The sequence below is a fragment of the Tupaia chinensis genome, unplaced genomic scaffold, assembly GCF_000334495.1.
Source record: "Tupaia chinensis unplaced genomic scaffold, TupChi_1.0 Scaffold000098_3, whole genome shotgun sequence".
Taxonomy (NCBI): domain Eukaryota; kingdom Metazoa; phylum Chordata; class Mammalia; order Scandentia; family Tupaiidae; genus Tupaia; species Tupaia belangeri.
Genome location: NW_006159562.1, coordinates 181,268 through 207,300, shown reverse-complemented (window position 1 = coordinate 207,300; position 26,033 = coordinate 181,268). Strand labels below are relative to the sequence as shown.

At 41.4% G+C, this 26,033-nt stretch overlaps 1 protein-coding gene across 1 annotated transcript in view; it reads left to right on the top strand.

Annotated features, from left to right (window-relative positions):
* The first annotated feature begins 2 nt into the window (after positions 1–2).
* EDNRA (endothelin receptor type A) overlaps positions 3–26,033 on the top strand; it is an 85,952-nt gene continuing 59,921 nt past the window's right edge. Inside the window, exons 1-2 of the mRNA XM_006143454.2 lie at positions 3–26; positions 5,457–5,946. Of these exons, the coding sequence (XP_006143516.1) occupies positions 5,527–5,946 (420 nt within the window). The 5' untranslated portion in view covers positions 3–26; positions 5,457–5,526. The remainder of the gene's footprint in view (positions 27–5,456; positions 5,947–26,033) is intronic.

Below are 26,033 nucleotides of genomic sequence, written 5' to 3'. Positions count from 1 at the left end.
GGTGTCTCCGCCCGCCGAGCTCCACGGTCAGTGCAAGTCTTCGCTATCGGGGGCTGGGACTGGGGTGGGTGTGGGGGTAGACGTCTGCTGGTCTCTGGGTTGGGGGGAGCCCGGAGCGTAGCCGCCCAGGGCCCTGCAGCTTGGGCGACCCTCTGCAGCAGGGGCTGGCACCCACCTGCCCAAGGGCGCGCGGTGGGGGCGGGCGCCTTGCTGCGGGGGTGAGCTGTGGAATGGTTTGGGGGTGGGGAACTCATCGAAAGCACCTCACCTACCCAGACGCGATTCGGATTTTTTAGTGAAAGGAAGCCCAGCACTTTTCCCTGGGTGTCCCTTCTTCCCCAGGCGTGCAAGAACTTGGAGGAACATCACGCCCTTGTCGCTTGCTCCAAAGCCACTTGTGAGGTTGGCTCTGCAGCCTTTCCTGCCTCCCTAGCTTCTCCTACCCACTCGCCCTGAGTATGCCAAGGGTACCCAAGGGCATTCGGCCTGAGGGACTCGTGTGTTCCACAAAACCCCCAGTGAAGCTCGTGTTGGACACCCGCCTGTGGAGATCTGGGCGTCTGGTTCTGCGCTCTCCTTTAAAGGCACTTGTTGCCTTTCACGTGCAGAAAACAAGGGCTGTTTCTAGATAATCCGCCTCTGTTTACACCATCCTAAGGGCTTTCGCTGATAGGGTTGGGGGTGGCGGTGTACTGTAGTCAGGCGTGTTACTAAGGAGAGTCACTCATTTCTTAACCCAGAGAGCAAAACCACAGAAAACTTGTAAAAAGTTCCCAGTCTATTTGTTTTTGTTTTTTATTTTCTCCACTCGGAGTTGTGTATGGTTTTTCCACCTCCCACCGCTTGGGTTTGAAATACTAGCTAATGGAGAAACCTCTTGGCAGTCATTTCACGTAAATGACCTGCTCTAAAGGCGTGCCATTTTGGTCAGGTTGGAATTTGTCAATTACTAATCACAGGTGAACTTCGATTCTGAGAGTCTGCTACAGGAAATGGTTCAAGTATCAGCACAAGAATTCAATCCTCCTCCTTAATCCTAACGGTAGCACGCTAGCAAACTCTTAGACCCCAAACAGGAAGACTGTTGGATCTAAAGACCACATGGGTCAGGTCTGAGCCTGAGGTGTTACACTAGAGCAGCCGCTGGCTGTGACCAGTGAGTACAAGCACAGCTTGACTCAGGTCCACAGAACAAGCTACGCACCATCCTTGTAAACACATGCATTAGAGCCCGTTCTTCCATTAGATTTCTGTTTTCCACCCACAGATAACATGGTATCCATATGACCTTGCCAAGTGTCCTTACGTTAGTCTGTGGAGAACCGATGGGGATGTCATAAGAACTGACTGCTGTGGGGGTGTCATTGATGGGGAGGAGGGGAGGCGGTTTTAGTGGGAGCTGGCTCACATCATGATAAGAACCCACAGCCTTTGGCCTTAGCCATCCAGCAGTCAGCTAAGCAAGTAGACCAGGGTGCTGGAGGGGGTGGGGGAAGACTCCCTCTCTGGTGAGTGGCATAATCCCCACCTGATAGCCAGTGCACCTCATGAAATATCCTCCCGGCCGACTCTCACGGGCAGAAAGCCCATTCGTAACTCTCCATTTCTGGAAAAGACCTTCTCTCCATCTCATTTTCCAGAGAACAATGACTGAAGGTTCCATTCCGATTAAAAAACAGGAGGGTTTAGTCACTAGAACAGCACAAGATACTGAAGTTTTTTGTTTTTTTTTTTTTTCCCCCTCCATCTCTGTGGTCTGAAGAGGAGGGTGACAATAAATTTTGCTCTTGGAATCCTAAGTCTCCCCTTTGGAATGAAAATGGTGACATTTTGTAGATCTCTCAATATTGGGGCAGATACTCCAGACTTTAAGCAGCAGGAAAAAAAAAAAAAAAAACTGCAAACAACTTGTAATTAAGCCTGTGCAGAACTGACAAGTACATGGCATATACCTCTAGCTTTAAAAAAAAATTGATATTTTTATCAGTTCATCAGAGTGAGTCAAGTCCTACAATCAAAGATAAGGGAGGCATTATGGTGGCTCTTGCCACTTTGGGCCATGAGATTTGATGATCACTTAACTGCTTTCAGACTCACAGATTACTTTGTGAGTAAAAAGGAAATGTTGTCCCTGCCTCCCTAGAGTTCTAAAGCTCAAGTTGGATAACAGATACATATATAGTAATACCTCATAGATAATGTACTATTTATTGATAAAATGGTATTTTTTTCAGATTCCTGGGGAAAATCCCTGAGGAAGGCAAAGCAGACAACACTTGTAACTTTACTGCATCCCTTCGATATAACTTGAATAAATCTTACTTTATCCAGATAATGACTAAACCTAAGCTTTAGTAATTTCCCATGGTAACTATCAAAATGTCTAAAAGTGGTTCGTACCAACTTCGAATGAACTCTGGAAAAAGACACAATTTTTAAAAACGGAATTATGACCTGGTTGTATACATCACAGACACACACACACACACCATTGTGTAATGAGGTTGTGGTCTTCATTTTAAGATTCATAAAGACCCGTAGAAAAGGAAATGTACAACATATTGAAATGGGAGGCATTTCTTATTTACTTTGGATGATTCTGTTACCACCAACCTTCTATGTCTTTTCTCTAAGGATTAAAGAGGAAACCTAGACTTGCCGGACAAGAGGCAGAATTTGCTCTCTATAATTTGCTCAGACACACACACACACACACATATACACAACAGATGGTCTTTAAAAATGTCTCACTACACGCTTGAGTCTATTGCTGCATCGAAATTCTGAAGACTTCTTTAAAACATGTTAAGTACAAATAAGGAATGAAACGACAAAGGGCTTTAATGGTTAAGTGCTGAGGCTCGAAGTCGAACTGACCTGCCTTAAAATCCCAACACTGCCACCCCCATCTGTGGCTTCCCAAGCGACTTCGCTTTCCTGAGCCTCTGTTCCCTGTCTCTATAATGGAACTCCGCCTGCCTCTCAGGATCCCCGTCTGGATTAGAGGGATATCACACATATAAAGTATTTGGCACCGTGATTGGCACATCACATATGTAGCTACATGGATGTTCAAAAAATAACGATGAGCAGATATCCCTTGGAACACCATTAAGTATGACCCGCCTAAGATTGTCCTTTACTCCCGTTTCGCTCATTGATGAATATGATGATAATTTCTGAGGGATGAAAAAGCAAGACAACTACCGTTAAAGGTGCAGGTCAGGCCCATAGCTAGTGGTTAAGGAAGCTGGATCTCTACGACCAACCATGGTTCTAATCCCAACCATGGCAGACTGAGAAACATGCTAGGCACATGTGCATGGATGCTAAAATCCTGACAGGCTGGAGAAATGGAGGAGAGGGGATGTGGTCTGACCACATCCCATTGGGTGTGCCTCCTCTCTCTCTGTGTCTCTCTCTCTCTCCCTCTCTCTCTCATTCTGTCTGGTGAATGCACATACTCTCCAACAAAAACAATGTAGATTGTAGATATTAATCATACATTAATCATCAAGGTTTTCGAAATAAACAGTTTTTATCAGTTATGTTTATTTGACACGGATTGTTAAATGTATTGACAATGTCAACCTGAGTTCTGATTTTCAATGAACATTTTGTGATACTTTAGATGACTCTTGTATTTTACTCCTGTGTTCATTATTTACCATATGCAAAACAGCACACATTTGGTGATACTGAATTTCCTTTTCTTTTTTTTTTTTTAAAGGTTTTTGTTATAGGGTGCATGCACTCACCAGAAAGACAGAGAGAGACAGAGAGACAGAAAGTGAGAAATCATCACCCCGGAGGGGATGGCCACGCCACAATCCCTTCTCCTCCATTCTGCTCTTGGGATCTTGGGCACAGACACACACACACCTGGTGTGAGTTTAAGCCACCGGATCCAGAACTTGAACCACGGTTGACCACATGGGAGTTCAGCAACATAGCCATTACACCAACTGCTGGTCCCAGATACTTATTTTAATTACACAATTTGCTCATTTTATTTTATGCCTCAATACTTTTTCTCAGTATTTAATGTCTTTTCTCTTTCCTTGATTAAATACAGTTCTGTATCTTAGCACTTGAGGATTTTTGTAATGCAGGTTCTCTTTATCCTGGGAAGAGAAAAAAGTAGCAAATACTGGAAAGAAACTAATATAAACTCATCCATATTATGAGCTAATGTAAATATATTGGATCACTCGAAAAGTCATGAGGTATTTTTTTCTGTTTTTCTATGCAAAAAATGCATCATGACTTTCCCAACCACCAAATAGCTATAGCTATGAGTGGAGATGAGATAGAAATAGATAGAGAAGGGCCATTAGGTGTGGTGGTGGTTAGGTCACTGGACTCCCACATGGTGGACTGCAGTTTGAGTCCTGGACCTGGCAGCTTGCTCTCTCTCTCTCTCTCTCTCTTTCTCACTTTCTCTCTGTATCTCTCTACTGAGCACACATGCCCTATAGAAAATTAAAATATAAAGGGTCAGCAGGTGGTGTAGTGGTTATAGCACTGGAATCCCACATGGCCAACTGAGTTCAAGTCCCAGACCTGGAAACCTTCTCTTTCTCTCTCTGGTCAAATGGACTAATAATAATAATAAATAAAATTAAATGAATAAATCTTTTTCAAGAGGCTTGGGTTTTTTGTTTTTTTTTTTTACCTTAGGGTGTGTGCACTCACCACAGAGATAGAGACAGAGACAATGAGAAGGAAAGTGAGAAATCATCCCACAGCAGGGGTAGCAACACCTCAATCCCTTCTCCTCTATTCTCCTCCTGGATCTTGAGCACACACACCTGGTGTGATTTTTCAAGCCACCGCATCCAGGACTTGCACCCCGATCAGCCATTGGGGAGTCCAGCAACATAACTGCTATACCATCTGCTGTCCCCAGCGAATAATTGTCTTTTAAAACAATTTTTAATGGGACCAGCAGTTGGCGTAATGGCTATGTCACTGGATTCCCATGTAGTCAACCATTGTTCGAGTCCCAGACCCAGTGGCTTAAACTCACATCAGGCACATGTGAATGCGTGCCCAAGATCCCGAAAGGAGAATGGAGGAGAAGGGATTACTGAGGCGTGGCCATCCCCCATGGGGAGTGATTTCTTGCTTTCTGTCCCTCTGTCTCTCTCTATCTTTCTGACAAGCACACACCCCCTATAGCAAAAACTTCTCAAAAAAAATTTTTAAGAAAACTAATAATTAAAATTAAATAAATAATTCTTTAATGAAAAAAAAAAAAAGAAATAGAGATAAAGAGATACATCTTGCCCTAATAAAGCTTTGGTCTTTTCTGATTGGCTTCCCTGTGGGGTAACCTGACATAACTATATCTAATTACCAAATATATTTTTTATTTGTATAAAAACCAGTAAATAATCATTAACTATGATTGTTTTGGCAACTGGATTTTGTGATCATCATTTTTCTCTTTCCAGGGGGAAAAAAAGGAAAACTAAGGCTATAAAAACAAGGCGATAAGTGACACTTCTTCAAATTGGCATCAAGATGGAAGCCTTTTGCCTCTGGACATCCTTTTGGCTGGCTCTGGTTGGATGTGTAGTCAGTGATAATCCAGAGAGATACAGTACAAATCTAAGCAATCACATGGACAATTTCACCACCTTCCATGGGACAGACGTCCACTTCCCGGTTACCACTCACCGACCCACTAATTTGGCTCTACCCAGCAATGGCTCTATGCACAACTACTGCCCACAGCAGACCAAAATCACTGCTGCTTTCAAATACATTAACACTGTGATATCTTGTACGATTTTCATCGTGGGGATGGTGGGAAATGCAACCCTGCTCAGGATCATTTACCAGAACAAGTGCATGAGGAATGGCCCCAACGCGCTGATAGCCAGCCTTGCCCTCGGAGACCTTATCTACGTGGTCATCGATCTTCCTATCAACGTATTCAAGGTAGGCAGTAACCGCAAGCATGTCTGATTCCACAGCAGAACTGGCGCAGACTTCTCAACCTTTGGAGTTTGGATCTGGGTTTTCACTGAAAACTATCTCTGTTGTCTTAAAACCTAGTGGCATTTAAAAATTGTACTATCTATCATGCGCTACACTTATTTTATCCCTAACTGTTAACCAAATAGTATTTCAGGGATGACTCTCAAACTCATGGTGTTTCATGAATTGGATTTTCATGGCAGCCCTGAGCTTTCTGGTTGGATGGGTGGTCATGGGAAGGTCACTGGGCCTTTCTGAAATTCAGTTTCCACTCTGAGACATACTGAGCCCAGAGGACTTCAATGACTCTTCAATTTCAGTTACCTTTTTAATGTGATCCTTTTAAGAAGTCAGATACCTATAGTGTGGCTTAAAATGAAAAGTACCAGGCCCAGGAGGTGGCATGGTAGTTAAAGCACTGGATTCCCACATGGCCAAATGGTTCAAATCCTGGACCTGTCAGCTTGCTTTTTCACTCTCTCTCTCTCTCTTTCTCTGTCTCTCTGTGTTAAGCATACCTACCCTAGAACCAGTTAAAAATAATAATAAATAAAATTAAATAAACAGTTCCTATTTTTTTAAAAAAAGAAAAGTACCTCTTTTATTTTGACTGGCTGGATTGATGATTGAAGCCAAAGGACATCCTGGCTTTCCTCAGTGATCTGGTGACTTAGAGGTAATGGGGTCCACGTGATAGCAGGTCACTGCTGACCTCGTTAATCACTGTTACTAATGGTAACCATTTGAAATAGGCCTTGGTTAACCTATCTCCTTCATTTCTTCAGCTGACATTTCTCAGGTGCCCACTGTGCTGGCCCCAAAGCCAGACAGTAAGGCTCCAAAGACAAATAAGATAAACTGAGTGGCCAGGGGAAAAGGCAGAAACCTAGCCAGCCATTACTGTAATCACCTTGCTTTAGAGACTATGTAGTGCCCAAACGATAGCCAAAAGGAATCAGCTATCCCACATTTGGCCTAGTAGTTGGAAGGGGGAATGCAAATGTACTAAGATGCAAATGAAACCGCATGATTCATACCAGATTGTATGCTGTCTTCATTCTAGGCCCAGGGAAAGCGCTTTCTGCAGCCATTTTTCTTCTCTGTATTATCTATAGAAACAATCATTGTCAATGATAATAGTCCGTGCTACTACTTTAAATGGCAAGTTTGATCATCTGAAGACAGGATACATTTTAAGTAGAAAGCAATTTCTCCATTCCCAGCAAATACAGTTAAACTGCAATGAAATTATAGTAGCCTGTCAGAAAAATCAGTGGTCCAACAGAAAAGACGAAAACAATGAATGAAACTTGTGAATATCACACATGAAAATCTTTCCAAATTACACGATACATTGTTAAGGAAACTGGACAAATCAGACCAAAAAATAATCGAACTGTTGTGTTGACGGAAAAGTCATGACGTATTTTTTTTCTATTTTTCTATGCAAAAATGCATCATGACTTTGCCAACAATCCAATACTATTACCATCTCTTTCCATGGAATAGTGTAAAGACAGGGGTTTTCCAGGTGATCTTAGAGTGGGCTTTTGGAATCAGACTGTGGTACAAAATTGAAAATGTGAAATTAATTTGCTACAGAACCTTTGATTACTTTCTTTTACAGTTTTCTCTTTATGAACTCTTATACACAGACAACACTTGACCATCTTATGATGTTTCTCTTTCATGATAGATTTGGAAACGTTGACCTGAATCTTACTCAAAATTTGATTTTGCAGCAGTTGTATTGGGGAGTATTCTTTTTTTTTTTAATCTTTCAATAAACTATAAGGTGTATGCTCTCATTAGAGAGATAGAAAGACCAAAAGCGAGAAATCACCTTCCGGGAGGGATGGCTGCACCGCAGTCCCTTCTTCTGTCAGAATTTTGGACACAGACACATATATCCCAGGCATGAGTTTCAAGTCACCGGGTCTGGGACTCAAACCATGGTCAACCATGTGGGAGTCCAGCACCTTAGCCACTATGTCACCTCCTGACCCCATATTGGGGAGTATTAAACATTGATTATTCATACTTATGCCCTAGTTAGCCAAACCATCTTACTCAAGAGAATAATTAACTGTCTCTGGATTAATAACCCCGTACTGCTGGTCCCTCTGAAGCTACATGGACTTGACTCTGTACCAAGCAGCTTCTTGGCAATGTCAGTGACTTCTGGGAAGGGAACCTGCTTATCTCCGCGAGATGCTTCTGCCAGTCACCAAACCAAACTGTATTCTTTTCCATAGCAGCATTTTAAGTCAGATCATTTGGAATGTTTCCAAATCTGGTGCAAATCCAAATACAACTTTGTTTGATAATCATATAGCTATGGACAAAAACTAACACATCCTCATTTGACCATTTCATTCTTTGCTCCTAGAAACTCGACACTTTCTATACCTTACTATGGTTCTAAATAACGTGGACTTTCACCATGGTATTTCTATATCAGAGGAATACATTTGTGTAATTCCCATTTTTGTAAAACTCATGTAATGAGTCATGTAACCAACATTAATTTCAGAAAGTAAACCTTTTGGGACCAGCAGTTGGTATAATGGCTGTGTTGCTGGCCTCTCATGTAGTCGACCATGGTTCGAGTCCCAGACCCCGTGGCCTAAACTCATGCCAGGTGTGTGTGCATGCATGCCCGAAGTCCTGAGAGGAGAATGGAGAAAGATTGCAGCGTGGCCATCCCTGCCCCCCCACCCCGAGGGGTGATTTCTCGTTTTCTGTCTCTCTCTTTCTGGTGAGTGCAGGTGCCCTATAGCAAAAAAATTTAAAAAGTAAATCTTCTAAGCTGAAATAAAAAAAAGTACTCTTTATTCTTTTCAATCTTTTCCTTTGGAAAAGAGAAATGTACTGAAGCAAGCTAAAACACCTCACAATATTTAGGGGTTACTATCACTACATTTTTCTGTTGTCCTGTTCTTTGGTCGGGAGATCATAACAATTTGCTATTGCTCTGACTTCTACCAGAATAGTCCAGAAAAATTGTTCCAGGAGTATGAGCCCCCAGCCTCCTGTTTCTCTCCTCCACAGCCACCTCCTTCCTTAAGGTTCCTGGAACTCAGTCTCATGTCAGACCTGTGGACTCCTCCTACCATGTCAAGTTCAACATGTATTCTGTACTGCAGGCCAAGGTAGCTGGTCATTTCACTTTACCATTAGTACATGTAGGTTCCTCTGAAAAGCTTGCTTAGGCTTGGAGAACATTCTCTTTCAGAAACACATGAACATCCCTTATCTTCCCACTTTTAGAAGAATTAGATGGACAGAAGAATGATTGAAAGTATCTGCTATGTGCTTCAAAGAAAGTTACATTTTTAAATCACATGTAGTGTTAAACAGATTCTATCGGTAGCTTTTTTCCCCCCAGTTTTTTTTTTTTTGTTATACAGTGTGTGTGTGTTCACCAGAGAGAGAGAGAGAGAAAGAGAGCAAAAGTGAGAAATAACCTCCTCCCTCGGGGAGGGATGGCCATGCTGCAGTCCCTTCTTCATTCTTCTCTTGGGATTTTGGGCATGCACGCTCATGCACCTGGTGTGTTCCTCAAGCCACCAGATCCAGTTCTGGAACCACGCACCCATGTGGGATCCAGTGCCTTAACCACCACACCGTCTGCTGGCCCTTTCTACTCAGTTCTAAGGTGTCTCCAGACAGAGAGCATTTCGTGAGTCCTGGAAGAGCAGCCTAAGTAAAGTACACAATGTGAAGATAGTATCTGGAGGCAAGCTAGAATTGCTGATTAGACTGTAGTCATGTTCCAAGAAAAAAAGAGCATGATAAAGTGTTCTTTCTATTAACATTTTATCCCTTTCTCTCACTTTGAAAGAGATCGTACTGAAACTCTTCGCTGTACCAATGTCATGTACAATACAATGGAAAAGCCATGCAGGGGTGTCCAACGGCTGAGCTGTGTCTGGACTATCGTTAGTCTATGCAGCTAGTGCAGATGGCTCTAGTTAGTCTGCAGACGTGGGAGGGGCTCGCTCTGCACCTAAATTTCTGGAATTCTCTTAATTCTCCATATCTTCAGACTGCATTCTTCAACCTCTCCTGGACTTTGCTTCCACTTGTCGAGGACCTCTGCTTCCCACTGGTACGCATAGCCTCCCATGTTTAGCTGTCAAGGCTCTCCATGCTCTGGACATACTTATGGCCTCTTACTCATCCCAACGTGCACGCTCAGCTCTTCTCAGAATGCCGTCCCTACCCTGAGGAACATTCTTTGTCCTAGATAACATTCTCAGAGAGACCAGAAATAGCGCCTGACTTGTTGCTGCTGAAGCACTTACAGATCCTGCATTGAAAAAGGATTTAGATCTGGAGTTATGTACAGTGCATCAAAATAAACCAAAAACTGGGACCAGCAGTTAGCGCAATGGCTATGTTGCTGGACTCCCATGTAGCTGACCATGGTTCGCGTCCCGGACCCGGTGGCTTAAAATTCATGCCGGGTGCATGTGCATGCGTGCCCAAGATTCCGAGAGAAGAATGGAGGAAAAGGGATTGCGGCATGGCCATCCCCCCTGGGGGGTGCTTTCTCGCTTTCTGTCTCTCTGTCTTTCTCTGTCTTTCTGGCGAGCACAGGGGCCCTGTAGCAAAAACCTCTCCCAAAAAAATAATTAATTAATTAATTAATTAATTAATAAACAAACCAAAAAATGAAGAGAAACTCCCCTGGCCCTTGCTTAAACACACACACACATACCATACAACCTAGTGACGAAAGAAAGTTAGACTATCTGAAAAAAGACAATATCAAGCAGAAGGAAGCCAAGAAAGCAGATAAAAGCCAGTTTTTTCTTGGGCATTTAGCAAAACAGACCTTGCAAATGGTAATGTGGAAGAAAAGCTCCTAGGTTGTCGGAAAAGTCATGATGTATTTTTATGATTTTTCTATGCAAAAATGCATCCTGACCTTTCTGACAATTCAATATTACTAAGTTTATCAAAGGGTAACTAACTTTTAATTATTCGAAATACTTATAATTATTCCTTATTATCATTAATTGCAAAAGACTGACCGAAATAGAGAGAGGAAGGAGAAAGTACAGATTTATATTCCAAGCTTATAACCGAGACTGGTGATTTGTCAGGAGGTTACATTATCTGATACCCTAAGTTTTCAAGAAAGCAAGAATGTGGCCAAGTAAATCAATCTGCACATAAAATATCTACCTTTGTTAGCAGGACAAAACAATTAAAACATTGCCTCAGGACCTGCAGTTGGCATAATGGCTATGTCACTGGACTCCCATGTAGTTGACCGCGGTTTGAGGCCTGGACCTGGTGGCTTAAACTCACACCGGGCGCATGTGTGTGCATGCCCAAGATCCCGAGAGGAGAAAAGAGGAGAAGGGATTGCGGCGTGACCATCCCCCCTGGGGGGTGATTTCTCACTTTCAGCCTCTCTGTTTCTTTCTGTCTTTCTGGTGAGCACACACACACATCCTATAGCAAAAACCTCTCAAAAAAAAAAAAAGTTGTCAGTTGCCTGTATATTGTAGGACCAAAAAAATAAAAAATAAAAAACACACACACACACACACACAAATCATCTCCTAAAAGACAACATAGAAGTATATAATTCAATACTTTTATTCCTTAATGATTCAAGAGATCTTATTTCTACCACTGAGTGTTATCTGTAGGGAGATGGGTTATAATTTTGAATAGAGCGAAAACCATAAAAGTGATTGTGCATGGAGTAAGGCTTCCCAACAAGGCTTCGCAATTTCAGGGTAAGAGCTCACTGTATGTATTGGGTTGCCAGAAAAGTCATGACATATTTTTCCTATGCAAAAATGCATCATGACTTTTCTGATAACCTAATACATACGTCCTTGTCAACCAATGTACCTCACCTCTTTTTTTTTTTTTTTTTGGAGAGATTTTCGCTACTGGGCGCGTGCGCTCGCCAGACAGACAGAGAGAGACATAGAGACAGAAAGCGAGAAATCACCCCCCAGGGGGGATGGTCACGCCGCAATCCCTTCTCCTCCATTCTCCTCTTGGGATCTTGGGCACGCACGCACACGCACCCGGCGTGAGTTTTAAGCCACCGGGTCCGAGATGCGAACCGCGGTCGACTACGTGGGAGTCCAGCGACATAGCCATTACGCTAACTGCTGGTTCCCCTGTACCTCACCTCTTAAACAGAAACAGGAATGTGGGGAATCCATATATGAGAATAATAGCATAAAGAGAATTAGAATAGCAGCCATGGGAAGAGGCAAAAAGTTGAGCCCAATGGCTTGGCGTAGAAACTTCTGATGTACAGGGCAGGTGGTTAAAGCCATAGCTAATTTTTTTTTAGAGATTTTTGTTGTAGGACACATGCATTTGTTAGAGAGACAGAAAAATGAGACGTCACACCCTGGGGTGATGGCCACACTGCAATCTACTCTCCTCCATTCTCCACTCAGGATTTTGGGTACACACACACACACACACACACACAGTCACACTCACACACACCCAGCTTGAGCCTCAAGATGCCATTCCAGGACTTAAACTGCTGTCTACCATATGGGAGTCCAGAGTCTCAACCACTAGGCCACCTGCTATGCCCTCCAGAGCTATCATTATCAGTGACTAATGCTCCACTTAACATATAACAAGTAAAGCTGGCCTGTGAGAACCACAATGATAGCATCTTATTGTTTGATCGTGAATTACTAATTCTATCCACAATAAGCAACCACCTCTTAATAAAGACAAGTGAAAAATAAATAAGTATGATTTCTGTATGAAATTATCAGGAATACTTTGTAATGAAGAGTCAGGATTCCCACCATGTTGCCCCTGGCACAGTATCTGAGCCATGTGGAAACCAGAGTCGTTCACTTAGAGCCAGTTTTCTCCATATTCATACAGCCTTGGACATCTCGTGCAACTGGAATCCATCTTTTTGGGACAGCCATACAGAGGTGTTTCTTTGTTTTTTTGTTTTGTTCTGAGAGATTTTTGCTATAGGGCACATGTACTTGCTGAAGAGACAAAGAGACTGAAAGCAAGAAATCACCCCCCAGAGGGGATGGTCACACCACAATCCTTTCTTCTCCATTCTCCTTTCGGGATTTTGAGCCTACACGCACACATGCCCGACATGAGTTTTAAGCCACAAGGTCCAGGACTTGAACTGTAGTCAGCCATGGGAGAGTCCAGCAACGTAACCATTATGCCATCTGCTGGTCCTCAGAGTTGTTTCTTGACACATCAGATCACCAAGGCAATTTATGTCTGGAAAATAAATCGCTGTGACTTGTAGACTGGACACCTCAAACACAGTTAATATTCGGTAATGCTTGTCTTTAGGATTTGATTTGCTTAGGACATTTACTGTGAAAATTAACTCCTAATTGAATTTCTCAAATACCTGAAATTAAAATGATGATGATGATGATAATTTGTCAGAAGCGTTCTTCATTTACAAATGAGGCAGTACCATTCCCGGGGTCAATCAAATTACCCATCAAAATCCCATACACTATAGGGTATTGTTTTCCAGTTACTGCTTCATCAAGCAAATGAAAACGGGCCTTTCTCATGCACTCCAGAAACAGTGCTATAATCATAATAGTAGCTCTGGACACTGCATTTTCCACATTTTAAAGGAGGAAATGTGTCCCTTGATAAGTATCTCTTGTCCCCTGCTGTTGCCACTAGGTAGCCCTGATGCTGTCTCCTCTCCATGAGCCTCTCCACATTTTTTCCACGACCTCTATCTACTCCAGCTAACCTGGCCTATCTGATACTACGAAGATGGTCTTTCTCCTGCAATATGTCCCCCTCATGTCCCCTCTGGTTTATTCCACTCTATTCTGCAGATCTCAGCCGAAGCATCTCTTTGTCTGGAAAGCATCCGTGATCTAGACGGGGCTACTGCCTCTCCCATGCTCTCCCATGACACACTCTGTTAACCCTGTAATAGCATTTAACACACACGCTATTGTATTTGCCGATTCCTTGCCTGTCTGCAAGTTCCTTGGGGCAAGCTGCCATCCTTCTCATTTATCATTGTATCTCAGGTCCAGCTTTAAAAATATTTGATAAATGAGCCAAAGGGAAAATGTGCCGTAGCTGCTTCAATGAGAATGCACTTCTCCCATGAATGTCAGACCTAAAAACAAACTTGCTTATTGAATTTATTGAATTTCTACTTTTTTTTCCCCCTGCAACCCAAAGTGTCTCAGGGCCCATAAATCTGAGAAAAATTCATGAGAAGCAGGGCAGCACATGCAGCTGGATGGTCTCCCCCTTCTATTTGTCTCGTGAGGTCAAAAGTTCTTTTCCTATGGTTCAGACATTGTGTTATTTAATTTCCTCTCTCCTTTACTACGCATAATCAATTGAAGGAGCCTTTCCCAAGATTTCCGTGTCCTATCTGTTCTCTGCAGATAGTCATGCTGTGGTTTCCATTGAAATATTAAACCTACAAATAATTTGGAATATCAATAATGAGCATTTATATCACAAAATATTTTATTTATGCTTTGAAAACGAGGGAATAAGTTGATTTCCTGGCATTGCTAAGACAGATGGACATTGCAAAAGTTCATTATGCTAACTAGCTGATTTAAGAAGATACATACATATAAAATGACAGAGTGATAAATGCATTAGCCAATTTGCTATTTGTTATAAGGAAGTTGCTGTCTAGAAAGGCTTCAGAACCCTGTCCAGCTCTACCACCCTTCTGACTTTTCATTTCCTGTGTCTGGGAACCTTACTGCTTTCTCTCATGGTCATGTTAAGTAATTATTCTCATGTGAGGTTACTCAGCTAACCCTCAACGTTTGGCTCCCAGCACAGTTATTCCCGTTTCAGGGATGGGGGATGGAAACCATCCGTAGCTGCGAGATTGTTCCCATGGCTGAAGAAGGAGAGATGATTTCCGTCCTGTTCTTGTTAGCAAGGTATCGAGGTGTAAACAGATTCATGACCAGTGGTATTTTCCCATTCAAAGGGTTCCACTTATTAAAAGAGTTTCTGACTAGTAAATGTAACATACAACAACGATGCAGAAAAGTTTTGCATTTGAGAAAATAGTTTCACATGATATATATATATATATATATATATATATATATATATTGTGTGTGTGAGTGTGTGTGAGGGAGGGAGGGAGAAAACAAATGTTGCTCTGATTCCAGCATTCTGATCAATAAAAAACAGATGTCCTGCGTATTTTATTTTGAAGCACTGCTATAGTGCAATTTTATGAGTTGCCTTATTATTATACAGAGTACATACAGTTAGTACAAAGAGTGTGCAAACTAGGAGGAAGGGGAATGGAAAATCAAATTTATTGTCTCTGAAGTTGATTTTAAGACCAGAGTGCTTAAATAAGGAATGTTCTAAGAAATCCCATCAAAATAAATCTAATATACTGGCAGAAATTCTACAACTGCCTTCTGGTTCTACCACATTCTCTTGGGAGTTAGAAGTACTGCTTTCTATAGCTACAATTTTATTTTTAACTGGGTCTAGTTTTCATTAGAAAATATTTGTAAGTTAAAAAGTTAGTAGTTGAGGACCAGCTCAGTCTTGCAGTGGTAGTGCACTGCTTAAGAGAATCCAAAGCCCACATAGCAGCCAGGGTTTGAATCCCCAGCTGATCAGCCTAAAATACACAGAGCTCACATGTGAATGACCAGGATCAGACAGGCTGGAGGACTGGGTGGAAGGGGATCGTGGCATGACCAGACCCTAAAGAGGATGTCTCACCCTCCAACTCACATACACATGCATGCAACTCTATTATGAATAAGGAAAAGAATACTTTTTTTAAAAAAAGTCAATAGTTGAAGTTAAATTCAATAATAACATTGACTGCATCATTGGATGTTAATTTTTCTAGCCTTATGTTTAAATTTGAATATCAAAAATTATACAAAACTGCATGTTCTAGAGTGTTTATTTAAATTGGAAAGGTTTGCTAACCTCGGTGTTCTTGGGCTCAGAAACCTAAAATGAAATGTGCCCTCAGAAAGATGTCTTATTTGGGATGTTCACATTTAGGGAACTTCACCTCTTAGAATTAAAACACCTCAGGGGCCAGCAGGTGGCATAGTGGTTAAGGTGCTGGACATTCCCACATGGCTGACCACAGTTCAAGTCCTGGACCTGTTGGCTTGCTTTCTCACTATCCCTCGGTGTGTGTGTGTGTGTGTGGTCAAATGGAAAGAAATTGATGAATAAATAAATTTTTTTTTTAATTTTTTTAAGAATTAAAACACCTCTAAGAATTTTATTGTTGTTCTACCTTTCAAAACAACTCATTTGGAGACTAGCACCAATAAAAGAAGCTAGTCAAATCTTGCTTCTCATAACACTCTCTCTAATGTGGGACTCCTATTAGATCAACAGAGACAGCAACTAACTGGCCAGTTCACTACGTTCTATCAGGTCTTTCTTCCCTAAATGCTCTTTACTTACGTCTTCAATAAAGACATCGGGAAAATAGCAGTAAACAAAATCGACAGATATCCTTGCCCTGAGAGAGCTTACATTGCAGTAAAAGAGCAAGACAAAAAGGAAATAAGTAAATACAGAGTATGTAAGAGATGCAATAAGCACTAAGGAAAAAGTAAAGTGGGGAAGGGAGATAGAAAGAAGGAAGATAAGGTAGAATATTATTTTTAAAGTCAGTGGCTGAAGAAGCTCTCACAGTACAAGGTGACAGTTGAGTCGATACTTAGGAGAAGACGCAAAACAGGCCACTAGGTAAAGTGAGAGTGTTTCTGTTAGAGGACAAAGCCAGTGCAAAGGCCCAGAGGCAGGAATGTGCCTGGAGGGCTGTAGGAAGAACAGGGAGTAGTGGTTACATGGAAGGGATGGATCATGGAGATGCGGGCACAGGATACAAGCACAAGAGTGGGGATCACAGAGAGCGTAATAGTAAGGCAAACGACACGACTTACTGTCCAAGCCAGGACACTTTGGAGCGTGAAAGGAGATGTTAATAATTATATTGATAATAAGCAATAGGCTTAAACCAAGACTCTGCTGGATAAACTAGGAAAAACGGTCACCCTGCCTATATCCCTTTATAAAGCCGTGTCTTTTGCTCTGAATAGGAAGTTTGTGGAAGGTTAAGTGCGGATGAGTGACATGGTCCAGCTTACATTTGAACAAGAATATTCTGGCTATTATGTTGAGAAACATTTCTTAAATCGAAGAAGGAAAAATGTGCAATCTGAAATATGTATGTTTGTGTGTATATATATATATGCCAATATATACCAGGAGAGTAATATCACCTAAAACTTAATTAGTATCTATGCTATGCCAGACTAACTCAGGTGAGCCTCCCAACAAACCCAAGATACTCCATTGTTGCCTGCATTTTTCCACGTACATAATTTCTCAGGGTCACACGGGTAGCAGTGGCAGAGCCAGGATTTGAATCCGGTTTGATCCCAGAGGCTGTACTGATAGTTTAAGTTGCCATACTACCCCTCTTCCCCACACCTCAGCCAACCTTTATAGCCCCAGCCGATGGCATAACGGTTATGTCACTGGACTCCCACATAGTAGATCATGGTTTGAGTCCCAGACTTGGTGGCTTAAAACTTACACTAGGCATGTATATGCATGCTCAAGATCCTGAAAGGAAAACAGAGGAGAAGGGATTGCTGCGTAGCCATCTCCCTGGAAAGGGGAGGGGATTTCTCATTTTCTGTCTCTCTGGTGAGCCCCACTCCCTATATCTTAAAAAAAAATAATAATAATAAGACAAATTTTATACTTATCAAAATGTCGTCAGAAATATATTTTCAAAGACTGTTCAAAAATGAAGACCGTTCCCTCTTCTCCATTAAGTCCAACAGCTTCGTTATTTCCTTATATAAGACAGAATTAACATAGTCTAATGGAAAATACAGGGACTCCTCTCCAAAATAGCAATGATGTTGTTAAGATGTTGTTAAGCCTCACAGATAGCTTTGGGACATCTGGGAATGAGGAATCGCGTATCCTATATTCCTTATCATGTTAGCGAGGCCAACTGACAGAAGGAGAGCCAGAAAGTAAAAAATAAATAAGTTGAGAAGAAAGGTTGAGTTCTGTGATGGAATGATTGCCTAGATTCATCTCCTCAGAGCAACATGTTTTGCCAAACTCTGTCTCATCCAGTTACCACATGAAAGGGTAGGCAATTTGTCTGGGGATACAATACAGGAAAATGAATGTCTATGGCCAGCCCATAGTTTCAGTTGAGGTAGAAACATCAGGGTTTATTGGTAAAGCTAAATGCTGTGTTTCTAGACCTTCCTCCCTAGGTGTTTACGAGATGCACACGAATTAATAGGAAAATGTGGACGCATAATGATGGCGTGGTGATAGGCCTGATATGATAAATAAGAAGCCAGAAAGACTCCATTTTAAAAATGTACACATAGGGGCCAGGTTTGACATGGTAGTTAAGGCGCTGGACTCTCCATAGTCAACAGTGGTTCAAATCCTAGACCTGGCGGTTTTGAAAATCATGTCAAATACGTGTGCGGGCATGCCCAAAATCCTGAGAGGAAAATGGAGGAGAAGGAATTGTGGCATGGCCATCTCCCTTGGGATGTGATTTCTCACTTTCCCTCTCTCTGCCTCTGACTTCCTTTCTCCCATGAGCTCAAGCTCCCTATGGTAAAAACAAAAACAAAACTTAAAAATAATTTACATCTAAAGTGCATATTTTGTGAAATATTTCCATTAAATCTAACAAAAAAGGAACTTAATTCCTAATTATAAAAGCAATAATATTGCACATGTTCAAATTATACAAAAATCATTGCCCATCAAAATATGAAAGAAAATGAATACAAGTCTCTTTCTTCCTGTCTACCAATACTGAAGAACACACCCCCTAATCCCATTTTTTTTTTTATCAGTTAAAGCAATTCTAAAGAATGTATGACGAAAAAAACACAACTCTGACCACCACAAACTTTTACAATGCAGGAAGACTTAAGACTTAGTTTCACAAAAATAATTATTTAGAATACACTGAAGTTTCTCTTTTTTTTTTTTTTTTTTTTTTTTTGAGAGGTTTTTGCTATAGGGCACCTGCGCTCACCAGAAAGAGACAGAGAGACAGAAAGCGAGAAATTATTCCCTGGGGGAATGGCCATACCGCAGTCCCTTCTTCTCCATTCTCCTCTCAGGATCTTGGGCACACATGCAAACACGCCAAGCATGAGTTTAAGCCACAGGGTCCAGGATTCAAACCACTGTCGACTACAATGGAGTCCAGCGACATAGCCATTAGGCCAAGTGCTGGTTCCCCAAAGTTTCTTTTTTTAAGTGGTTCTTTATGTCATAAGTGTGGTGTTCCATTGTGTATTTCCCTTGTTTCCAGAAATTTTTATCACTTGCAGAAGCTAAACCTAGGAAAATTAGAAGAATGTTGCATTGTTTAAGAGCCATATTATATTTAGACTTGTAAACGTTTCTCTGAAGAAGAGCACACATACAGAAAAACACGCATAGGAGTCAGTCTTCAGCACATGCACACGTGTATAAACAAGATCAAGAAACAGAACATCACGAGCTCCCAGAGGTCCCCAATCACTACCGTAGCTGCAAAGGCACCCACATTCTAGACTTCTAACAGCAAGAATTTGTTTGCCTAAATTGGGGTTTTTATATACATGGACTCACATGCAATTTTGCATCTGGCTTCTTTTGTTCCTTGTGTCTGTGAGAGTCACCCATGTTGTTATGTGAGCTGTAGTTCATTCATGATTGTGTGATACTTCACTGTGACCGTCTCATGATTTATTTATGTAGGTAGGCATCTAAATAGTTTTCAGTTTTGAGCTATTAAGAATAGTGCATTGGGACCAGCAGTTAGCATAATGGCTATGGACTCCCATTTAGTTGACCACGGTTCAAGTCCCGGACCCGGTGGCTTAAACTCACGCCGGGTGCATATGCATGCGTGCCCAAGATCCCGAGAGGAGAATAAAGGAGAAGGGATTGGTGTGGCTATCCCCCCTGGGGGGGTGATTTCTCGCTTTCTGTCTCTCTGTCTCTCTCTGTCTTTCTGGCGAGTGCAGGCGCCCTATAGCAAAAACCTCTCAAAAAAACAAGAAAAAGAAAAAAAGAATAGTGCATCTATGGACATTCTCATATGCATCTGAATATATGACAGGTCTTCAAAAAGTTCATGATAAATGGGTATTATGAAAAAATATGCATGGACTTTGAAAAAAATTACACCACAATAAATTCATACTTGAATTCTTTTCTTCTGCAACTTTTTATTCCCACAAACTTTTGACATGTCCTTTTATATGTATTTGTTACATATGTCGAAAATATATGCATAAATACATTTATACACATGTGTAGATACCAGATATAAAATATATCTGTAATATGTAAAATATCTGTCAGATATAAAAATATATTATAATATTTATATGTAAAAATATAGGGCTATATACTAAATATATAATTTTATCATTGTCCTTGTTGCTAATCCTTTTACATTTTAATTAGTTATTTTGGAGAGCTATCCCAGGATATGGTACTAGGCAGAATTTCCTACGCAGAATTATTTCTGATTCTAAAAGCTTTTAAGACTTGTATGGCCTGTGTTTGAACTTTATTCATTATAATAACTGTTCTGTGCCCTTCCAGAAAATCTATGATCTGCCTCCATAATGGATAAGTCCTGAATCAATTTACACATTTGACTGAGCGTCTACAGAAAACAGAGACATCTAGGATAGCCATGCCTTTGAGTTACTCATGTTGTATTTGAGGGTACAATATTCAATAAGTTCACCTGAATACCATGGTAGGCTTATACTCAAGGATGTTGTGTAACTTTTTTTGGGGGGGTGGGGGAGAGGTTTTTGCTATAGGGCACATGCGCTCACCAGAAAGACAGAGAGAGACAGAGAGATAGAAAGTGAGAAATCACCCCCTAGGGGGGATGGCCAATTTAGACTTGTAAACGTTTCTCTGAAGAAGAGCACACATACAGAAAAACACGCATAGGAGTCAGTCTTCAGCACATGCACACGTGTATAAACAAGATCAAGAAACAGAACATCACGAGCTCCCAGAGGTCCCCAATCACTACCGTAGCTGCAAAGGCACCCACATTCTAGACTTCTAACAGCAAGAATTTGTTTGCCTAAATTGGGGTTTTTATATACATGGACTCACATGCAATTTTGCATCTGGCTTCTTTTGTTCCTTGTGTCTGTGAGAGTCACCCATGTTGTTATGTGAGCTGTAGTTCATTCATGATTGTGTGATACTTCACTGTGACCGTCTCATGATTTATTTATGTAGGTAGGCATCTAAATAGTTTTCAGTTTTGAGCTATTAAGAATAGTGCATTGGGACCAGCAGTTAGCATAATGGCTATGGACTCCCATTTAGTTGACCACGGTTCAAGTCCCGGACCCGGTGGCTTAAACTCACGCCGGGTGCATATGCATGCGTGCCCAAGATCCCGAGAGGAGAATAAAGGAGAAGGGATTGGTGTGGCTATCCCCCCTGGGGGGGTGATTTCTCGCTTTCTGTCTCTCTGTCTCTCTCTGTCTTTCTGGCGAGTGCAGGCGCCCTATAGCAAAAACCTCTCAAAAAAACAAGAAAAAGAAAAAAAGAATAGTGCATCTATGGACATTCTCATATGCATCTGAATATATGACAGGTCTTCAAAAAGTTCATGATAAATGGGTATTATGAAAAAATATGCATGGACTTTGAAAAAAATTACACCACAATAAATTCATACTTGAATTCTTTTCTTCTGCAACTTTTTATTCCCACAAACTTTTGACATGTCCTTTTATATGTATTTGTTACATATGTCGAAAATATATGCATAAATACATTTATACACATGTGTAGATACCAGATATAAAATATATCTGTAATATGTAAAATATCTGTCAGATATAAAAATATATTATAATATTTATATGTAAAAATATAGGGCTATATACTAAATATATAATTTTATCATTGTCCTTGTTGCTAATCCTTTTACATTTTAATTAGTTATTTTGGAGAGCTATCCCAGGATATGGTACTAGGCAGAATTTCCTACGCAGAATTATTTCTGATTCTAAAAGCTTTTAAGACTTGTATGGCCTGTGTTTGAACTTTATTCATTATAATAACTGTTCTGTGCCCTTCCAGAAAATCTATGATCTGCCTCCATAATGGATAAGTCCTGAATCAATTTACACATTTGACTGAGCGTCTACAGAAAACAGAGACATCTAGGATAGCCATGCCTTTGAGTTACTCATGTTGTATTTGAGGGTACAATATTCAATAAGTTCACCTGAATACCATGGTAGGCTTATACTCAAGGATGTTGTGTAACTTTTTTTGGGGGGGTGGGGGAGAGGTTTTTGCTATAGGGCACATGCGCTCACCAGAAAGACAGAGAGAGACAGAGAGATAGAAAGTGAGAAATCACCCCCTAGGGGGGATGGCCATGCTGCAATCCCTTCTCCTCCATTCTCCTCCTGAGATCTTGGGCACGCAAGCACACATGCCCAGCGTGAGTTTAAGCTACCAGGTCCGGGACTCGAACCACGGTTGCCTACATGGAAGTTCAGCAACATAGCCATTACACTAACTGCTGGTCCCTGCCGTGTAACTTTTTGAAACCACTGAACATGCATGCACTCACAACTCACACACTACTATTTTTAATGCGGAACAGCTAAAAACATTTTCTTTAAAGACAGAAAAACTATCCTCTTTTAGCTAAAACAAAATGAATCAAATTAAACTCAAAAGATACAGAAATAAAATTAGGTTTCAGCATTTTCCATTACTCTTATAATAAATGGTTATTTATTTTAGAACTTTAAAATTCATCATGGAACACAGATTAAGAAGCACTGATTACAGACAGTAAATGTTGTCAGAGTTCAAGTTGGATTTATGAAGTTTTCCAGACAATCTTTCTGAGATTATTTTTGTGAAATGACATATCTTGGGTTTGCTGGTTGCTAGATAAAACCTTGAAGTTTAGTTGTAATCTGGTTACTACCTTAAAGTAACACAAGTTTGGTAGGGTGGGGAGAGTTAGTATAGAAATTAATCAAATTACAACACGTGAAGACAGTCTTAAGAGAAAAATCTCTCTTACTGTTATCAGCAAGGTTTGTACTGCAGCATCCCAAAAAAGGAATTCTGTCTTTTAAAAACCACTAACCACATGTTAACGGGAACTATCTTACAATGCAAATACCTACTCCCAGGAATGCATTCAGAGCCGTGTGAAAGGTCTGGGCACTGGCTTTTGTCTGCAATTTTATGAACAGGCGTTTAAATTTAGGTGAGTCATTGAAACTTGTCCTGCTTTCTGATGGGGAAATACTTAGCTTCACAGTAGTGTTTTCATTGATTTTTATGGAGCAACTTTAATCTTGCCTCCAGCTATGGCACCACCAGTAGGAAGACGCCGTGTGGCAAAAAAGGAAAAGGAAACCCAGAAGGGGCGTCACTCAGGTGATACCCAGCGTCCAGTTTGCAAGCACTGAGCGCTGGGCGTGGTCTGCTCTTCTCTGATCTGGGAGCTGGTAAAACACAGCCCCGCAGCCCAGATCTGGCCCACTGCCTGTTTCTGCAAACAGCTTTATTGGAACGCGGCCATACCCATTGCTTACGTATTTTCTGTGGCAGCTTTCATGAGCTGTTTCGACAGACACCATATGGCACTAGTAGCCTAAACTATTTACTATCCGGCCATTTGCAAAAAAAAAAAAGTTCACTGGGATCAACAGGTGGCGTAATGGTTATGTTGCTGAACTCCCACATTTCCATAGCAGTTCAAGTCCTAGACCGGTGGCTTAAAACTCACTTCCGGCGCATGTGTGTGCGTGCTCAAAATCCCAAGAGGAAAATGGAGAAGAAGGGATTGCGAAGCAGAGTGGCCATCCTCCCTGGGGGCGGGGGAGGAGGGACTTCTCGCTTTCTGTCTCTGTCTCTATGTCTCTCAAGCCAGCACACAGGTCCTATAGCAAAAATTTTTCTTCGGGGGGTGGGCAGTCCATCACCCCCTGTGGCAACTGTCTTGCCCATACCTCTCTTATCCTCCTCCATTTTGTCACCTAGGAAGTCATAATACACTCTCTGAACTTCAAAAATGTGTGTAAGACTTCATAACTTTTGATATTTTAAGTGGCTCAAGCCTCAATCCCCCAAATTAAATGGGCATAACCCTCAAGGTCTTTTTATTTTATTTTATTTTAGAGATTTTTGCTATAGGGTGCACTCACTGGAGAGAGAGAGAAACAGAAAGCAAAAAATCACCTCCCGAGGAGATAGCCACACAGCAATCCCCTCTCTTTCATTCTCCTCTCAGGATCTTAGGCATGCGCACACGCACACACGCCTGGCATGAGCTTTAAGTCGCTGGGTCCAGGACTCAAACCATGGTCAGCTATGTGAGAGTCCAGTGATATAGCCATCGTGCCATCTGCTGGTCTCAATGTGTTCTCTTTTGTTAAAATGATTTGCCAGGGCCAGCAGGTGGCTTAATGGTTAAGGTGCTCTCCCACATTGCTGACTGTGGTTCCAGTTCAGACCCTGCAGCTTGAAACTCACAGTCAGGTGAGTGCAAATGCATGTCCAAGGTCCCAGAGGAAAAGAAAGGAGGGATTGCAGCATGACATCCCTCCTGGGGGGTGATTTTTCACTTTCCCTCTCACTGTCTCTCTCTACCTCTTTCCAGCAACCACATGGAAAAGCGCACCATGGCAAAAACCTTAAAAATGGTTTGCCGGGGGAACCAGCAGTTAGCGTAATGGCTATGTCGCTGGACTCCCACGTAGTCTACCGCGGTTCGTGTCCCGGACCCGGTGGCTTAAAAAACTCACGCTGGGCGCGTGTGCGTGCGTGCCCAAGATCCCGAGAGGAGAATGGAGGAAAAGGGATTGCGGCGTGACCATCCCCCCTGGGGGGTGATTTCTCGCTTTCTGTCTCTATGTCTCTCTCTGTCTGTCTGGCGAGCGCACGCGCCCTACAGTGAAAATCTCTCAAAAAAAAAAAAAAAGAAAGAAAAATGGTTTGCCAAGGAAAGAGACATTTATCAGACAAAAAGAATGAAAAGTTTTCTGTTGAAAAAGTTTTTTAATTTTGTCTTTATAAAAATTTAAATTTAAATTTATGAAGTGGCTTGCCACTGATCTCAAATAATCATTTGATCTCTCAGGTTGTAATCTTTCTGTGAAAAAAGAAGTAGTGAAGGGCCCATTTCATGGAATCCATTAGAGGTAATGGCACGGAGTGGGACTTCTCCTGAGGTGACAGCTAACATCAATTAGAACATGCAAGGCCTACTGTTGTCTTTTTGTCTTCCTCATTTATATTAGTAAACATCAGGACTTTGGCCTTCCTGGGGGGCTATCCTTGGAAACTATTGGATGAATCGTAAATTTTCTGATCGAAATTGAACAAATTTCAAACTCTCTGTAATGTGCTTAAAGGTGTTCCTTACATTTTAAGTAATTTAGAGGGGCCCTTGCTCAAGTGGCCAGATTTTGGGGTAGTTATTCATGTTTCAGTTAAGAAGAAGCAATGGAAAAAAAAATGAATAGCAAAAGCTATTCATGTTTCAGTTAAGAAGTGAAAGGAAGTGAAGACTATTTCATTATTTTAGGGAAATTTTATACTAAAAAGTAGTCACTCTCAGGGCTAGCTGATGGCTTGGAGGTTATGGCAGCTGGATCCGACATCACTGACTGGGCAGTTCGAGTCGTGGACCCAATGCATACAGATACATGTGCATGTTGTATTCAAAATCCCAAGAAAGTGGAGGAGAAGGGAATATGGCGTGGCCATCTCCCACAATGGGTGATTTCTCATTCTCTCTCTCTCTCTCTATCTATCTATCTCTTTCTCTGTCTTCCACCCCCCGCCAGCCTCTCTCCTGCAAACACACACACTCTATAACAAAAATATTTTTTAAATTAGTATTTAAAGATCTTAAAAGATAAAAGCTTGACATAACTGAAACTGTCTCATCAGAAAATCACTACACTTTATATTTCCTT